Here is a 19,150-nt window from a genome sequence, read left to right on the forward strand (position 1 = left end):
TGGAGTGGAAATGGGCAAGTGGGTGGCCAAGGGACTCTTCCCTCAGTTCCTGACTAGGAAACACTGTCCCCTTTATAATCAGCTTCCAGAACAGTCCACCATTGAAATCCTGAGCCCAGGACCATCTCCAGCTTGGGAAAGACTCCAAGGTCTTGAGGATATTGATTCTTTAATTTATTTATTGAATGGTGGGGAGACAGAAGTGAATTTCAGAGTCCACGCCCTCAGAGAGGTCTTGTGGGAGTTGAAGAGTTAATATTTGCAAAGCAAATATTTGAGAACAGTGCCTGGAAGAGAGCAAGTGTAAGCTATTGCCATTCTGTGGCCCAAGCCCGTTCTTGCTTCTGCCTCCCCAACTAGCTGGGGAGCCCCTTGGGGGCAGGGCTGCAGCTGACTCATCTCTGCATCCATCTGGAAACCCATGTGGGCAGCCAGAAAGTATGCGCTGAACCAGAGTGAATTACACGAGTTGATCTGACTCATCTTCTGAAGCTCCACCTTGGCTGTCACCTCCTCTGAGAAGTCTCTCCTGACACCCCAGGCAGGTTGGGGGCCTCTTCTGCATTTCCACAATCTGCGACTTATTCCATCTCACCCCTCATCTCACTCTGCTGGCGTTTTCTGGTTAAGCGCTTATCACTCCATCTAGGCTGTGAGCTCCAGGACGCACACGTCAGCATCACCTGGAATCTCTCAAAACAGATTGCCGGGCCCCATGCCCAGCTTTTGATTTAGTGGGTTTGAGGTGGGGCCCAAGAATCTGCATTTTTAACAAGTTCCCAGGTGACACTGGATGCTGTTGGTCCTGGAACTATGGTTGGAGCGCCACTGCTCTGATTTTCACACCCAGCTGGGAAATTTTAGAAACTCCTGCTGTCCAGTGTTCCTTCTATCAGTGGGTCCAATTATATGAGACGGGCCCCAGGGGCACCTGAGAACCAAGGCTTGAGAGAGACAGCGGCAGACAGGTGGAAGGAGGCTGGCCCAGCTCCAAGATGCCCAGATAGTTTAAGCTGCTCTTACCGCGTCTGCCCAGGTGACCGTGTGATCACACGCTACCCGAGTAGTAGGGGTGTTTGGAGACATGAGTCTGGGTGGGTCTGTTTCTCCAGCCAGCCCCCAGAAGTCCCAAGTGATGGCGTGAGCTGACACCTCCCATAGGTCCAGCCTTGCATGACCAGTATTTTGCAGGCTGCTCCCCCAAGGAGCTTTCACGATTCTGGAAAATGCCTCAGAGGCCACAGTGGGCAAGAGGACTGAGCAGGGGTTGTCCCCACCACTTCATACCTACCCGGTGAGCCAGAGAAAGCAATTCCCTTTTCATCTGTTTAGAGAACAGGTCCTTACTAAAAGTCCTTTTTAGGAAATGATTCCATAGCTATGAAAAAAATTGACAATCTTGCAGTGCCTGGATATTTTTTTTTGTTTTAAGGAAAGGAATTTTTTACTTGGCTGGATACGTGACCTTGGTTTTGCCACCTTCCAAAGACATACGAGAGTCCCTGCTCCCTCCCCTGGGTCCAGCTCCTCTCAGGGGACATAGAGGCATTTCTGGGGGATGTTTCCTGGAATAAAGAGGCTGGACTTTGCAGATATGATTGGCTTGTGGCTCTAGACAGGGAAGAACAAGAGAGTGGGTGGGGCAGAGGGACCACAGGACCAGAGGGGTGTGTGTGTGAAGTGTCCTGTGTGTTGAAGGTATATGTAGATGGGTGTGAATATGACGGTGTGTGTCTATGTGGGTAAGTGTATGGGGGTGTGAGACATGGGATGGAAGCAGGTGGTCCCTGGGGTCTTGTCCCCTTCCAGAGTCTCCCTGTCCCCCAGGGACCTCCTTGTATTCCTTCTTGGCTTCCTGCCCATCCCACCTCCAAGACTTTCTAACCCCTTAGCCTCCCTGACCCTCTCAGGGTCTCCTTATTCTCAGTCCAGATCCCCCTGTCCCTTGGGGTATCCCTGTACCTCAGATCTCCTTGGGTCTCCCTGACGCCCAAGGTCTTCCTTGTTTCCCCTCGTCCAGGGAGATAGGGAGACCCCCACCCCAATCTCCTCATTTCTCTGGGGTCTCCCTGTCTCCTGGAAGCTTCTGTCTCCTGTCCCCTGAGGTCTCCTCTGTCCCCTGGGGTCTCTCTGTTACCCCCACCTTCCATCATCTGTCTCTCCGTTTCCCCTGGGACCTCCTGGTCCCCAGAGCCCTCCCGTCCCCCAGGCCTCCTCACCAGGTGAGTCACCCTGTCCCTGGGGTCTCCATGGTGGCAGTTACCCTGGCCTGACAGCAGCCTCCCCCAGGGGTTACCTGTATGCTGGGCTGGAGTTCGGCGCTGAGTGCTACTGTGGCCACAAGATCCAGGCGACAAACGTGAGCGAGGCGGAGTGTGACATGGACTGCAAGGGCGAGCGGGGCAGCGTGTGCGGTGGCGCCAACCGCCTCTCCGTCTACCGGCTGCAGCTGGCCCAGGAGTCAGCCCGCAGGTGTACGTGAGTCGGCCCCTCCCCTCTCTGCCCTCGCCCACCTGAGCGCCCACCTGTACATTCCACGGCTCCCACCGCTCCTAAGCCCTTGGCTGCCCTCCAAGGCTGCCACCATCCTGCCCCAGCCTCACCTCCAGCCACGCCCCTCTTCCTCCTTAACAAACAGCTAGAGCCTGAGCTGGCCTGTCCTTCCTGAAAGCATTTTCTGAAAGCAGAGTGTGTCTAACGATGATGACAATGACAATGACAACAGCAAACACTTCATCGTTTTCCGAGTGCCTTCTATGGGAGAGCACATCTAATCCTCACGATGACCCTTGAAATCGCACTGTTATTCACCCACTCCCATTTTACAGATGAAGAGACTGAGGCTCAATGTCACACAAACAGCAGAGGATTTAAACCAACTCCAGAGCTTATGTGTTTAATGCTCCTGTAGAGAGAATTTATCCCTTGCCTGCCAGTGCCTCAGTCTTGTTGGAAAAACTCTCCAGTTTCCAAACTGAGGGAGGGAAGGGGATGAATAGCCGAGGACAAGAGCCACCCCCTCTTCTGTGGATATTGTCCCGTTGTCCCCTCTCTGGGTGTTTAATAGCAGTTAATGTCTATTTATCAAGCATCTGCCGTGTGCCAGGCACTGTGCTGAGCCCACTGCAAGCCTGATTTTGTTTCCCTTCCCTACAGACTTTTCAGGCAGTTACCGTGGTTAATTATCTCCATTTTACAGTGAGGAACCCGAGGCTTGATGAATTTTAGTAAGCCTGCCCAAGGTCACACGGTCTTGTGACCTCAAAGGTGACCTTCAGAGCTATACGAAGAACTAATGGCCTTGACGAAAGACAGAGGGCTGAGGTTTGTCCTGGTTACTCTTCTGATGCAGTCCTGAGGTAGGAACAGGAATCCAGAACTAAGAATCCCAAATTTGAATGCTCCAATGAACCCTAGGGAGATCTTGTTAAAATGCAGATTCTGATTCAGCCGGTGAGATTCTGCATTTCTAAGGAGTTCCCAGGTGATGCTAGGTTGCTGGTCCATGGACCACACTTTGAATAATAAGGCCTTAGACCTCCGTGGAGCTGACAAGGTCCGCCCAGAATGTCAGCCTGCCCACCCAGGTGGATTTGGCAGAACCTTAATGCCTGTCTGCATGCAGAGAAAGGCCTCTTCGGTATGAATGTCATTGTTTATAAAAATTCATTGCTGGTGTGCTTGACACTGTGTTCTGTTTTCCAAACCCCATGTTTCTGAAGCCCTGTTCAAGCTTTGCTTTACAACGGGGTCCCGCGTGCTGCCAATTTACAAAGCGGCTGATTTCTAGAAACGGAGGCACCATCTGCCTCCCCATAGTTGCCTCAGTTCATCCAGCTCTGCAGGTCTGACTGGCAGAGGGCGGGGAGGGTGTGTGAAATCCAGGCTGGATAATGTCCATACAGCAAGTCTCTGGTTTGGCCATTAGTGTAATGAGGTTTTAATTTGATAGCAGATTTATCATCCCCAATATTGATTTCTTTATGCCAATGTTTACATTTTTTTGATGGTGACGTTGACCATATGAAGAGATGGCCTTAAAGCTGTGTGTATTTAGAGGGAAAGCTGATGCCACTAGAACATTCTAGTGGATGATGCTGAGCTAGATAACAAGAATTGGGCTGTGTATGTCATCAGCCACTATTAGCTAGACCTCCTTTTGGTTAATGTTCAGATTGGCTGGGTAATATGAACATTCCCCTGTCTTTCTGTCTCTGTCTCTCTCTCTGTCTGTCTCTCTCTCTCTCTCTCTCTCACACACACACACACACACACACACACACACACACACACACACACACACACTATTGAGATCACCTGGTATAATAACACTCTCGTGGACCATCAAAGATTTTTCAGTCAGCTGAAATATATAAACCTCAACACACCGAGACGGCTAGATCCCGTTACAATTGGGTGTGTTTTGCCCTGGTAGCAGTGGGAGGGCTGTCTGGGTGGTGGCTGGTGAGAAACCCCTGAGGCTGATGGGAATGCTGCTGTGCCCCTCAGCTTGCCCACCTCTGCAGTGGTGTTTTGTTCCATCTGAGAAAGGAATCTTTGTATTTATGTCGAAGACGGGGAACCCATTCATTTCTACTGAGAGGGGAGTCCTGGATTCTCTAAGTCCACCCCAGTTGTTCTGAATCGTCACTGTACAAGGTTGGAAGCTTGGGCACCTTCAGCTGGAAACTCCTGAAGGAAATCTAAGCCTTACTAATCTCAAGGCTGCTGTGGCTGAGATGAGAATGGAAGTGGCTTGGGTAAGTAGACAGATGATTTGTCAAATTGGGACTCCTGGTGGGCTCCCAGTTGGCAACATGGTATTTGGAGAGAGCATGGGGACTGTTCATTAAACACTTGATTGCTCCCATGTGTATTAGCCGTGGAGAGGACAATGGGGAATAAAGCACAGTCCCTGCCCTCAAGGAGATCACCATCTAGTGGAGAGACAGACCCAAGACCAGTGGGATCTGTTCAAGCATGGGGTGTATATATAGGAGCCACGGGAGCAACATTTGAGCTGAATCTCATTCTAAGATTTCCAGGTGAAAGGGAGACTCTTGTATTCAGCCGTGAACAAAAGGATCAGCAAAGGTGACATTTTGAATGACCTGTTGGAAGCACCTTCCTCACTGATGCTTCATTTTACAGCTTTAGAAACTGAGGCCCAGACAGCCCAAGTGGCTAAATTGAACAGCCCTGCGGGAGGCTCCACAAAAGAGAGCTGACTGATTAAGGCCTTGAAAGATGCATAGGATTTTGCCTGGTGTAAAAGAGGAGGATATCCAGACTCAAGAAATTGCCAAAGGGTGGGGGAGAAATCTAGGCAGAGGGAATAGAGTGTGCAAAAGCCGAGAGGTAATTTCTAGAGATGATGGGCAGGCATGATTTTTCCAAGGCCACAGTGCTTCTTAGGGACTGAGCAGAGGCTGGAACCCAGGTCTCTGACTCCTGGTTTGAATGCTAACTCTATATAGTGCTGTAGACACCTTGACCTCTTGTATTGGATTTTGGACCCCATTGCCTCTCTTTTGGGAGTGTTCCTTGGATTTAACTTATCTCCTTTCTTCCTTGACCCCTGACCTCTCCTTCTGCCCTGCGTCCTGACTCTACACAATACAGAATATCCAGTGCCTTTGTTCTGACTCAGTGGCTTCCCATTCCTGAGATCTGATTTATACACGAATAAGTCAGAAAGGGAGGCCTTCCACTGGCACACGACACTAGCATGTATTACATTAGGGAGGGCGATGAGCAAACACTCCAGGAAACAGGTATGGTGGAAACCAGATTCCATTTGTAGAGTCATTAGTTTGTATTAACACCGTGTCCTAATTGTGTTTCCCTGAGCAGTGGCACAGAACTCTTAATGATTGTGAAGATCCAAAGGAGGCTTATTATCGCCCAAGCACCACTCTGGTGGGGTGTCCACCTTGCGTGGGAAGCCAGCCTATGTGTTTCCGAGGTGATGGAATGCTCCTACAGTAGTGAGAGCATTAAAAGGTTGGCAGAGCAAATGTCTGCAGGCACCCTGCTATTCTTTCTTGCCACAGACTCTCGGGCACATGGACTCTTTGTTACAAAAGAACCGAGAAATGGACTTCCTTCTTGGTTGGATTACATTTTTTCACAGCAGTTTGCTGAATGTGTCAGCAAGTGTAGCTTCTCTTCCCAGGGGCAGAGACCTGCTGGTGATTTGAGAGTATTATGGCTTTATAGGGTGTTGCAAGAGATTTCATTTGCCTGAAAGATTCTTGCAAGATTTGCATTGCAAGGTTCATTAGAATTACACAAAATATACAATATATAAGTGGGTCCCGTGGGTGGCTGTCCGTGGTGCTGACCATCCTTTAGTGCTGCCTAAAGCCCCCATGACTGCAGACCAGCCTCTCCCAGGACTCAGCACTTTTCCCTCTTGTTTTTTCTTTTCTATCTTGGTGAAAGTATTATGAAGCTCATGTTATCACTGAAAAAATAGATCTTGACTTATGGATCACAATTTACATAAGTGACTCTTGTGTACTGTTGTTAGTTCTGGCAATTTTTTGTCTTTGAAGGTTAGAAGGGAAATGTGCAATGCTTGTACTTTTTGTTCACTGATACTCCATTTTAACCAGTTCTGCTGAGGGGAGCCTCAGATGACCATGGAAAGTCATATTGGATGGATGGGCTATGTCTAGCTCCTTCTTTGCCGGGCCTGGAGGCCTCTCCTTTCCCTTGATATATGCCTGGGACCCCTGAATTTTATAATTCATATGGGTCTTCATGTGTTCTGCTGTGTAGGGCCAAGGAGATGTTAGCTAGAAAATTTTTTCTCCTTCTGCGTCATGATGGGGGAGAATTGGTTTGCTCTTCTCCATGAACCATAATCCAGGAAGGCTATGGGAGCAATGATTGTAGATTTTGAAATCAGGCAGACATTGTTTCTATCCCAGCTCCTTCACTTACTTGCTGTGTTGATTTTGGTCAAGCCAGTCATTCTGTCTGAGCCTCAACTGCCTCATCTGTAAAATGGGGACAATTCCAACCTTGAAAGATTGCTCTGACCACCAAGTGAGATAAAATTGAGAAAGCACATAGCACAGTGCCTGTTATGGAGTAGTGGTGATGCACCCTCCTTCCTGAAATGAAAATTCCTCAATTCACTCTGAGCGGCACCCAACTCAAGCTATTTGAATTTCCAACATCTCACAGGAGCCTTTGGTGATGCCTAAAAATAGCTGGTTTGAATTATCCTTGGACAGTTAGGCTCTTTGTGTAATTCAATCTCTCTCTGATTATAGGTAGCCATTAACAGCTCCCAGCTCACTGCCTTTCCTCCTCACCAGCATCTTTAATGCAGTAGAGCTTGGCCTAATTACCCGGGGGGTGATGGCTTCTTTCAAACCAAGGAGAACTCTTCCACGCCTGCCTTTAAGCTGATGCCTGGTGGGATTTACCTCATTTTTGTGAAGCCCCAGAACAAAGAGATGATGGACTTCAGAGATACTTGCAGCTGGTTCCAGGATGTTCTTCATCTGCCCCCAGTAAAGGGAGTTGATGAACAGTTGCTCTGCTCGCCTCTTGCTAGTAAAAACTCCAAGCTTCCGAGGTCATGCACCATCCCAGCTGGCCTGGCAATGAAGAGCTGACATTATCAGAATGTGGGGCACGGGCTTTTGTGATCCTTGGACCCCTACTATGGAGCCTCAGAGGGTTTCTGGGAAATTCAGGTGGCTGGCATGGGGTCTCTGGAGCCCAACCATGTTGGAATTCGGCAGGCCTCCTGCAGAATAGCAGAGAGGTGGGAACCTAGGATGTGATGTCAAATAAGATTGGGGTCAAATCCCTACTTTGCTCCCCACTAGCTGTATGAGCTGGAAAAGTGACCAAATCTTGTTAGGTCTCGGGGTCTCCACCTGCAAAACAGGATAATAACATCCTCTACCTCTTAAGTTGTTGTGAGGATTAATTGAGGTGTGATATGTGTAACATACTTAGCACTAACGACATACAGTAAACAGCTGTTATTATTACCTTTGTTGCTATTCCTCAGCAAGGGTTGGTCGTTAGAAAGACATTCCTCAGGGTTGCTGCTATTGTCCACGGGCTGTGTACTGCACAGCTCCAGGGAACGCCATTCTCACAGGCTACAGGCTGTGAAGAGCAGTGGCTCTGAACTCTGTGCAGGATTTCCCTTGTGAATTAAGAATGCTCAAAGATCCAAGATATTTTAAGTTGGGTTCTCCCGGAGACAAGGATGTGAGCTTTGGTTTACTTGAATCATGACCCCAGGATGCACCTCCAGGGGACTGGAGACGTGAGAAAGGGAAGGGAAGGAGCCAATACATGCCCTTTACAAAGGAGGTCACTACTGAGGACAGCTGAGGCTTAATCCCACTGGGGAACTGTGGGAGGTGGTGGAGAGCGTGCTTCAGAGATGTCCCATTGGAGGAGCAGGAAGCTGCAGTATTTATCCTCCAGCGTTCACCCATCATTGGCTGAGGGTGGCTCCCAGGGAGATTAACTCCCTGGCAAGTGCAGTCTGTCCCTCACATACCCTAGGTGTTTACAGTAGGTCACTGTCAGCCTATACTGGGATGGTGAGTGCCAGGAGTGTATTAATGGGGCACTGATAGTGTCTCCTACCTGCGATCTAGCCACCCTTCACATATCATGAACGAGCAATGGAGAAGGAGCAGGAAGAGACATTGACTAAATCCTCGTAGGTCTCAGGCACTGTAAGTGTCATTGCATCACCTTCTATCCCACCTGGGCAGGGTAGAGATAATGATCCCCATATACAGATGAGGAAACCAAGGCTCAGTCCAAGGACACACAGCTAAGTAAGTTGCTGACCCAGGTCTGTCTGAATTCAAAACCAAGGCCCTTTCTGCTGGGCACGAGAGCTTTTTTGCAAACAGGAAGGCATCTACCTACCGCTGTGGAAGTCCAAAATTCTTTGTATCACAAGAGAGTGTTAGGAAGGTCAAGGGACCCAGGCTGGTCACTTCTCTTTTGTTTTCGGACGTAAGAGAAAAGAAAGCCTCTCACCACTGGTGTGGAGAGCCGGTGACCCAACCCATTTTACAGATGGAGGAAATGAGGGTAGCAGGAGGATTCAACGTGTTGGCCACTGTGCATGTTCTCAGTGTTCCAATCACCAAGCCATAATGGAGAGCAACCTGCAGAGAGAGGTGGCCTCCAAAGTGTTCCCCAGATCCCTGGGAGTCCGGCCTTCCCATTAGACATCACAGCATTCTCTGTGAATCCATGTGGTTTCCCTTCAAAAGCAGAATGGGCAAGACTGTAGGAAGACGCCACATCCAGCAGGTTTACTGCTCCTAGAACTAACTTCCCAAACCTGTTCCCCTCCCCCCCCCACCCCAGTGCACACCTTGACCAAAGAGAGACTCACAGCAGCAGCTTCTGACCCCTCTCTGGCCCTTTAAGGCCTCTGAAAACATCACCTTACTTGGTATTCAGGGCATTCAGCTCAGCTCTGCTTTCTAAGCGGGGAGGGTCAGGGACTCATTAGCAGATGCTTAAATGTCAAAGGGAGACCTGTCTCAGCAGAGCTGGGCTTACAGAGTCTTCCTTCCTCTTCCCACACTTGCAATCTGGCCTCCTGTCATCCAGGAAGGCAGGAGAAAATCATCTGGGAAGATGCCAGGGTAGGAATTCTACTTCCTCTAAGGAGACAGATTCACAGCCCTTTGCCTGTCCCTTCCACTGTACTGACAAATCTCATTCATGTCCGTCTCTGAATGATCCACCCAGTATTTATGCCTCCATTTTAGAGATGAGAATACTGAGCCTCCAAAAGGAGAGGAAACATGCCAAGGTCAGTGAAGAAGGGTGGAGCTGCCTGTGTGCACACTGTGGAGGAGAGCTGCCTGTTTGACAGGTGAAGACGCCACCTTTCAGGGAGGAGAAGTAAAGTCACGATTAGAACTCGTGTCTCTGAGCCACTGGTCTTCTGCTCCTTGGCCAGGGCAGCTCGTCCAGAGAAGTGCCATGGTCCTGGGAAGTGCCATGGCCTTCTGGTGTGGTGCCAGGCCAGATGGTCTCTTCTGGAGCCCCTGGATCAGAGTTGGGCCCTCGAGGCCATCTGGAGATGCGTGCTGATGTGGCCCAAGAGACAGGCATCCAGCTGGGGGTGATAGGAGGGCAGAGCATTTGGCCAGAGGCCTAGATGAAGAGCCTGTGGGCTCACAGGGCCCTGAGTGATACCCCAGTGCCCTCAGTTACTCAAGGTCATGTCTGCAAGAGGATCCAAGGGTGAGCCCCTAATAGCAGGTGACTCCAAAGACTACCAAGGGTGGACTCCTGCTCTCACATACCTACGGTCAGACACACACACTCCTGTACAGAGACCCGTATGCAAGGTGTTCTGTGATATGCAGGACCTGGACCGATACCAACAGTGCACCTGTCTGTGGGCTCCAGGTGTAAGGGTCTCTGTGCTCTTGACATCCTGGGGAGAGACTAAGTCTGGGCTGGACTCCAGCAGAGGGGCCCACTCCTCCTGTTCTGCTCTCTCGTATGGCTCAAGCATGAAGTGGCCTTGCACTGAGGAGACAAAAGTTTTTGTTCGAATCTGGGTGCTGGCTGTTCAGGGGTTGTTGGGAAATGCCCAACCCTGGTGGCATTGGGCCAGTCCAGTGGGAGGCTGGCTGAGGCTCAGCCAGGCCTTCTGGTAGAAGAAGGGGAGCTCTTCTCTCTGGTACTTGGTTGCCAGGCAACCCAGAGAAAGCATCCAAGATTATGTCTCCTCCCCTTGGTAAGACTCATCCCGCAGAGGTCCAGTGCAAAACTATACAGTCACAGCCCGAAGCACACAGCCACAGCCCAGTGCCCACTGTCAAGAGACCAGGCAGGCAGGTGGACAAACACCTGCTCACACAGGGTCCTAGACTCCCACATGGACAGACCCAAATGCGCTCGGATGAACCAGGTCCACGGGGCCACATTTGTAGTCTCAGAGCTCAGTATCCACACACCCAAATAGGTAGATCTCTACTCACACCATCACAAACCCAGTCACACACACACACGCACACACACACACACAAGATGCACACACTGCCTCCCTGTCACACACACTGTACACAAGTGTCCCACCTCCCAAACACACCCTCACTACAACCAGGCCCAAGCTACCCTCATGGTCTGCATCTCCTGCCCCATTGGTTCCCTCACACCCACACGTACCCCCAAACCCCCAACACCTTCTGATACAACTCTGTCTTCCCCTGCACAGTACTGGGTTGGGGAGGGTCTCAGACCCCCCAGGGTGGTGGGAGAGGGCTCCAGGAAGCAACCACCCTAGAGGATAAAAGGTGGTGGGCTTTGCACCCCTACAGTGTACCCAGGACCACACCAGTCCTGAAGGGGCCTCCCTTGGCCTCAACCCCAAAACCATTGCCCATAGTGACCCTCCTGGCCCCAGCTGGGACCCAGGAGGATTATAAGATGGTCCCTCGAATAGGGTCCTGGTGGGGAAGGGGCAGGTTAACAACTTGAATATGGTTCTGGAGACTCAGTGTCAAGTTCTAGGCATTTTTAGGTGCGTAAAGAGAATCCGACTCCAGAGTCAAGAGACCCCAGAGTGACAGCCTTTGTGAATGATTAGTGGTCAAAGGGGAGTGAATATATGTCACAGTGTTTTGAAAATGCTCAAACAGGGCCTGGGGGTGGTTCCTTAAAGAGGGACAGCCCAGAGTGTGAGGACTCGGAGCTCAGATGTTTCCAGGTTAGAATCTGGATGCTGCTAGTTGTCAGCTGTGTGACCTTAGGCAAGTCACTTACCCCTCTGAGCCTCTGTTTCCCCTTCTGTATAATGGGGAGAGTGAGACTTTCTTTATAGGAATTAAGAGGATAAAGCATATCAAGTGCTTACACAGTGCCTGGTACAGCGAGAGCATTCGATAAGATCGTCAAGAATGGAAAGATCTCAGACTTAGATTCCAGTCTCAGCTCTGCCTCTTATAAGCTGGGTGACTTGTGTCAAGCGGTTTCAGCCCTCTGAGGCTTGAGTTTCTCCATCTGTAAAAATGGGGATCCTTATACCACCAGAATGATGCAAGGGTTCAACGGGGCCGCACGTGTGAACAGTTGAACCTAGTTCCCGGCTGATAGCACGTGACCCGTATATGGTGGCTGTGATGATAACAATGATATTATGATATGACTATGAGCATCTAATCATCATAGTAGCATTATTATTATTGGAAGAAGCATAGACTTGGGAGACAGAGCAACTTGGCTTTGATCTCACTCTGTCCTTAGACAGCGTTGTGACCCTGGAAGCCAGAGTGCCTCCTTGAGCCAGCCGTGGCAGCTACTGCTCGTGGCTGCTGCAAAGATTCAGTGGATCCAAAGCACCCAGCTTGGAGCCTGGCATCCGTGGGGGCTCAGTAAACACTGGTGGAGTCTAAAGAGAAAGGACGAGTCCCCTTATTTCTGAGAGTAAGGCCAGCGTCTCTGCCCTGGGACCTGATTGGCATCCAGCTAATGGAGTTTTCTGGTTACGTGAGGTTTCGTCCACACTGCTTCCGGCTTCTCATATCATTGCTGTAAATCTTTAGCTTAAACACCTGACTCCCTTCCCCATCCTCACCTTGTATGGCACATTCTCTGAGCATCATTAAATCTTCCTCCGGGTGACCGATGAAATGGCGCGTCCCTCGGTGCATCCTGGGCCACGGGATGGGAGACTGTCCGGTGTTCCTCCACGGGACACTAGTGCCGTTTGGAGTCTGGCAGTTCCTCATTTGGGGGATGGAGGGCTGTCCTGTACAGAAGAGACTCTGCATAGTCTAACCCCCTCCCTATCATTTACATGTGGGGAAACTGAGGGCTGGACCACAGCGTCCACCACCATCACTTCTCACCAGCCTCTCCCAGCAGCCTGGAGTGAGAGGTGGGGAAGTGGAGGAGATGGTGCTGGATGGCGGGAGCCTGCAGCATGCTCCAGAAATCATTCATTTAACCCAATTCCAGATGTCTTCTCAGCTTGCTAGATTTGCCTCCACGATGAGCAATTTCAGGCTACAGGGTGCCAGGTGGTAGAGGTAATCACTAGGGTGCCTTTGACAGCTGCGATTTAAAATTTTCATTCCTAGACTCCCTCCCCCCTCCTCCACCATCCTTCTGCCCGGGGAGTAATTTCATATCCTTTTCTCTGCACTTAAATATAGATATATACGTATATGCTAAAAAAAGGGGGGGGGAGGAGTGGTGTACACAATAGATAGACCCAGATACAGACATAGATGGAGATATATGATTTTTGTAGCTTGCTTCACTTTTCCCCAAGGATTAGCATTGTCTTTCTGAGATAATCCTTAGCACATTTTCGCTAACAGTGGGTCCCTAGTATTGTCACGTAACCTCCCCTCTCTAAGCCCTGTGTCTCTCATCCGTAAAATGAGAGTTTACTATGGACCCTGCAGAGTTCCCAGGAAGGTAAAATGAGATGGCATTCGCAGAGTTCTCAGAAGAGTGGATCACACATAGTAGGTACTCAGTAAATGGCACCTACTTTTGTGCTCCTGATTTTGATTCACTGCATCAACAGCGTCCTTTATTTTATGTGAAAGCTGTGCTTCTAGAAAAGTGTATACAGCTCAGATTTGAGAACGGTGGAACCCAATTTAAAATGGGCACCATGAGTCTTTTTTTTTTTTTTTAAACATCTTTATTGGAGTATAATTGCTTTACAATGGTGTGTTAGTTTCTGCTTTATAACAAAGTGAATCAGTTATACATATACATATGTTCCCATATCTCTTCCCTCTTGCATCTCCCTCCCTCCCACCCTCCCTATCCCACCCCTCTAGGTGGTCACAAAGCACAGAGCTGATCTCCCTGTGCTATGCGGTTGCTTCCCACTAGCTATCTATTTTACATTTGGTAGTGTATATATGTCTATGCCACTCTCTCACCCTGTCACATCTTACCCCTCCCCCTCCCCATATCCTCAAGTCCATTCTCTAGTAGGTCTGTGTCTTTATTCCCGTCTTGCCACTAGGTTCTTCATGACCTTTATTTTCTGTTAGATTCCATATATATGTGTTAGCATACTGTATTTGTTTTTCTCTTTCTGACTTACTTCACTCTGTATGGCAGACTCTAACTCCATCCACCTCACTACAAATACCTCCATTTCATTTCTTTTTATGGCTGAGTAATATTCCATTGTATATATGTGCCACATCTTCTTTATCCATTCATCCGATGATGGACACCTAGGTTGCTTCCATGTCCTGGCTATTGTAAATAGAGCTGCAATGAACATTTTGGTACATGACTCTTTTTGAATTATGGTTTTCTCAGGGTATATGCCCAGTAGTGGGATTGCTGGGTCGTATGGTAGTTCTATTTTTAGTTTTTTAAGGAACCTCCATACTGTTCTCCATAGTGGCTGTATCAATTTACATTCCTACCAACAGTGCAAGAGTGTTCCCTTTTCTCCACACCCTCTCCAGCATTTATTGTTTCTAGATTTTTTGATGATGGCCATTCTGACCGGTGTGAGATGATATCTCATTGTAGTTTTGATTTGCATTTCTCTAATGAACCATGAGTCTTTAGATAAATTTGACAGGGGCCATTTATAATTTTTTAAATTTGTCTTTATTACATTAAAAAATAAATATGCACTGTCGAAAAAGTTAGAAAAGAGTTTTACAAAAAGGTGGAAATAAAAATTGCCTATATCCTATTAGAGTTCTCCAGAGAAACAGAACCAGTAAGATATATGCAAATATATAAATTAAGAGATTGATTTAAGGAATTGGCTCATGCAGTTGTAGAGGCTGGCAAGCCTGACATCCAGAGGCTGAATTTCTTCTTCTCTGGGAAACCTCGTTTTTTTGCCTCATCCCTTCAACTGATTGGATGTGGCCCACCTACGTTTTAGAGGGAAATCTCTTTTTTTTTTTTTTTAAACATCTTTATTGAAGTATAATTGCTTTACAATGGTGTGTTAGCTTCTGCTTTATAACAAAGTGAATCAGTTATACATATACATATGTTCCCATATCTCTTCCCTCTTGCATCTCCCTCCCTCCCACCCTCCCTATCCCACCCCTCTAGGTGGTCACAAAGCACCGAGCTGATCTCCCTGTGCTATGCGGCTGCTTCCCACTAGCTATCTATTTTACATTTGGTAGTGTATATATGTCCATGACACTCTCTCACCCTGTCACATCTCACCCCTCCCCCTCCCCATATCCTCAAGTCCATTCTCTAGTAGGTCTGTGTCTTTATTCCCATCTTGCCACTAGGTTCTTCATGACCTTTTTTTTTTTTTTTCCTTAGATTCCATATATATGTGTTAGCATACTGTATTTCTTTTTCTCTTTCTGACTTACTTCACTCTGTATGACAGACTCTAACTCCATCCACCTCATTACAAACACCTCCATTTCATTTCTTTTTATGGCTGAGTAATATTCCATTGTATATATGTGCCACATCTTCTTTATCCATTCATCCGATGATGGACACCTAGGTTGCTTCCATGTCCTGGCTATTGTAAACAGAGCTGCAATGAATATTTTGGTACATGACTCTTTCTGAATTATGGTTTTCTCAGGGTATATGCCCAGTAGTGGGATTGCTGGGTCGTATGGTAGTTCTATTTTTAGTTTTTTAAGGAACCTCCATACTGTTCTCCATAGTGGCTGTATCAATTTACATTCCCACCAACAGTGCAAGAGTGTTCCCTTTTCTCCACTCCCTCTCCAGCATTTGGGAAATCTCTTTTAAGTCTCCTTAAGGTCAATTAACTGTAGATATTAATCCTATCTACAAAAAACCTTCACAGCAACACCTAGACCAATGTCTGACCAAACAACTGGGCACCATAGCCTCACCAGGGTGACACAAAACTTAACCATCACACCTGCTATTAAGAGATAACCATGGTTGTTAACATATTAGTCTATGTCCCTCCAGAGATTTACACTGAGAGATAATTTGTGGACACAATTGATATTTTATAATATGTGGAGTTTCATGGTCTCAGTTTTTATTTAACATTCGTCTTGAACACATCTTCATCTCTTTCAAGTAACCTTTAACATCATTATTTTTGATGGGGCATAGAATCCCATTGTGTTGTCATTCCCTACTTTATTTGTCCAGTACTTCATTGTTGGACAGCAAGGTTGCTTCCAGTCTCTCACCTGTTAATTTAAATAAATGCTGCAATGAGCATCCTTATTGATAAGTCTTTGTGTACACCTGTAATGGATGCAAAGGGTACCCACCCAAATCCTCTTTACCACCAATGGCTCACATCTGCCCCCTTGTCTGAAAAATGACCCTTGCCCCAGCAGCCTTCCAAATGACAGACGTTGGGGAGGGGGGCACATAGGGCCAAGGTCGGCCCCTTTCCTTAAAGTGGGACCAACTCTGTGGTACAGTTTACCCTCCAGGCTGGAGGTGGGACCCAGCCAAGATCACATGCTTACTTAGCTCCTCCCCTGCCCTGTCCTGCTTCTCCTGAGAAACCATAAAACATTGTCTCAGGTTCGGCTTCAAGTAAACCCAGCTGAAGACAACATCCCTGAGTATTGTTTTGAGGATGACTTCTATTAAAGAGATAGCAATGTCTTCTGAATTTTCTGTTGCGTAGCTGGGATGTTTCCAGATTAGGTTATCTTAAAGGGAATCTCTCCAACAAATCAGTCCCTTATAGCACTGAGTGGGGCAGAGGCTCCCAAGGCCCCGGTTTTTCCCTTAAAGCCCAGGACAATGGGAGGGAGAGGGGGCACCCCAGTGCTGGAAGGAGGGGCAGGAGAGCTCTGGACCCTTTGCTTCCCTCCATCCTCAAATGCCGAACCCTCTCCTGATGAGATCACGAAAATCCTCCATGGCATCTATCATTTCCCTAAATGAAAAGTTGCCACCACCAAGAATGAGAAAGCGAGACATAGGAATGGTGACAAAGAAAAGGGGATTATATGGCCCAGCAAGAACATCTCAGTGACCTGTGTTGTTGACAGAGATGCCAGGGTTGAGGACATTCTTTGAATTTTCTAGCTCATGAGTCTCCACTGTGGCTCACTGCGTGACCTTGAGCGAGACTCTTGCCTTCTCTGGACTTCAATTTATAAGTGCTTCCTTCAGAAGGTGGTTCTCCCAGCCTACATCTGACTAGTTCCTTTCCCTCTGTCTCTCCAGATGGAAGTGCAGTCTTCCGAGGCTGCTTCCGCAGGCCCGACAACCTCTCCCTGGCCTTGCCCGTGACGGCTGCCATGCCCAACATGTCTGTGGACAAGTGTGTGGACCTTTGCACAGAGAAGGTGAGCCCTGTTCTGTGCACGGAGCTCTGGGGAGGGTGGTGTGGCACAGCTGGAGGAACGGGATGCGTGGCTGGAGAAGCAGCAGCCCAGCTGGGATGAGAGAGGTCATTACTGTGATCTGTGACATGGGGGGAACGTGACTGTTTCATGTGGATCCGAAGGGTAGGAGTTACATGGGGCTCATTTCTTTCCCTCCAAAGAAGTGTGTTTGTTCTAATAGTGAGGACTGCTCAGGAGTGAGGGCGACATGTGAACCGGGCCGAGAAGCATGAGTAGAAGATTGCCAGGTAAAGGCAAGGACAGTCCCACCTTGGGACAGAGTGTGTTCCCCATCACTGGAGGTATGCAAGCAGAGGCAGGGCAGGTGTGGTGTACGGAACTTTGGACATTGGATAGCAGTTGGACTGGATGATCCAACTGGCTGATCCTTTCTCAGCCTGAGATCCTTGATGGGTGACTGTTTATCCTTCCTCCCAAGCCAGACAGGGAACGCCGCAAGAGTAGAGACTGTGCCTAAAACATTTTGTGACCACTCCCAATACCCAGCACAGAGCTAGGCTCATCACTGGCATTCAGTGATGTCTGAGGAGCTCCCTCCTTCACTCAAGGTGAGCTAATTACACGAGGGTTCAAAGGAGAACCACCCCCCCCCCCAACCACAAGAAGGTGGTTGCCCATTTCATTCATTCACTCAGCTAATATTTGATGAGAACCTGCTTTGTGCCAGGCCCCTGTGCTCAGTGCTGGGGGTGCAAAGTCAACAAGATATGGTCTTTATCTATCCTCCATGATGCTGGCACTTGCTGGGGGCCGACTCTGTGGCTCTTCCTGGGTGCTCAGCCTGCACCCCAACTGCTGAATGCCCCCACCTGCTCTGAGTCATCCTGCTTGGCTTTTCTTTCATCAAGGCTCCTAATTCACAAAGCATGTCTCAGGAAGACTGAAAGGATCATCATAGAAACTGCCACTTACCGAGCACCTCCTCCATGTAGCCCTCTGCCCCATGGGTCACACAGTTTACCTCTCACAACAAAGCTAGGTGTTGGGAATTTTCATCCCCATTTCACAGATGACAAAACCAAGGCTCAGACAGATGAAGTCACTTGCCCAAGCTCACAATGCAAGCAAGTGGCAGAACTGAGACTGATGCCAAATCTATTCTCTTGACTTCTGAGCTACCCTAGAGACCCCACAGAGAGGCTTCCAGGAACCATTCAAGGGCAGCCAGGCCACTTCAAGTCACCAAGCATTTCCTGAGTGCTTGCTCTGCTCCCAAGAGGCATCCTGGAAGGTCAGGGGCGATGTTCATAAGAATAAAGAAGGTTTGACCGTCTTTTTGTCCAGCTTTCTCTCTTGGGCAGGAATCCCCCTCCCATGGCATCCCCTCCAGGTGGACATCCCTCTGTCCTGAGGGCCCTGGAGGAACCTACAGGTCAGCTGGAGGTGGAGGACAAACACAAGACAGTGAGGTCACAGGGCAAACCAGTATGGAAGAGAGTCCAGCTGTACATAGGACTGGAGGGAAGCAAAGGTGTGGGCAGGTTGCGTGGGCGGGGGGGGGGGGGGTGCGGAACAGGAAGGCCCCGCTGCAAACCTCCCTCTTCTAGTTTCCTCTAATCTCCTTAGGGGGCCACAGGAGGAAAATTGAGGGGATTAAGTGGACAGGGGTCCAGAGCTACTTGTGTCAAGTGGTGGAGGGTCTGAAAGACTTAGGGTGTCAGAGGAGGCTTCAACATGGGTCACAGGCTAGAAAATACCATCAGTCACAGCCCAGGCTCACCCACCTGCGTATCAGCATCTCTCTGATCTTTGGCTGCGTGCTGTAGCTCATATTTAACACCTGTGAGAAAGAA

The 19,150-nt window shown here is 48.7% G+C and overlaps 1 protein-coding gene across 1 annotated transcript in view; it reads left to right on the plus strand.

Moving 5' to 3' along the window:
* The window catches only part of WSCD2 (WSC domain containing 2), a 44,516-nt gene that overhangs the window by 11,547 nt on the left and 13,819 nt on the right, over positions 1-19,150 (plus strand). Inside the window, exons 3-4 of the mRNA XM_061169980.1 lie at positions 2,290-2,474; positions 17,176-17,297. Of these exons, the coding sequence (XP_061025963.1) occupies positions 2,290-2,474; positions 17,176-17,297 (307 nt within the window). The remainder of the gene's footprint in view (positions 1-2,289; positions 2,475-17,175; positions 17,298-19,150) is intronic.

This window comes from Eubalaena glacialis, chromosome 15 (assembly GCF_028564815.1).
Source record: "Eubalaena glacialis isolate mEubGla1 chromosome 15, mEubGla1.1.hap2.+ XY, whole genome shotgun sequence".
Lineage (NCBI taxonomy): Eukaryota > Metazoa > Chordata > Mammalia > Artiodactyla > Balaenidae > Eubalaena > Eubalaena glacialis.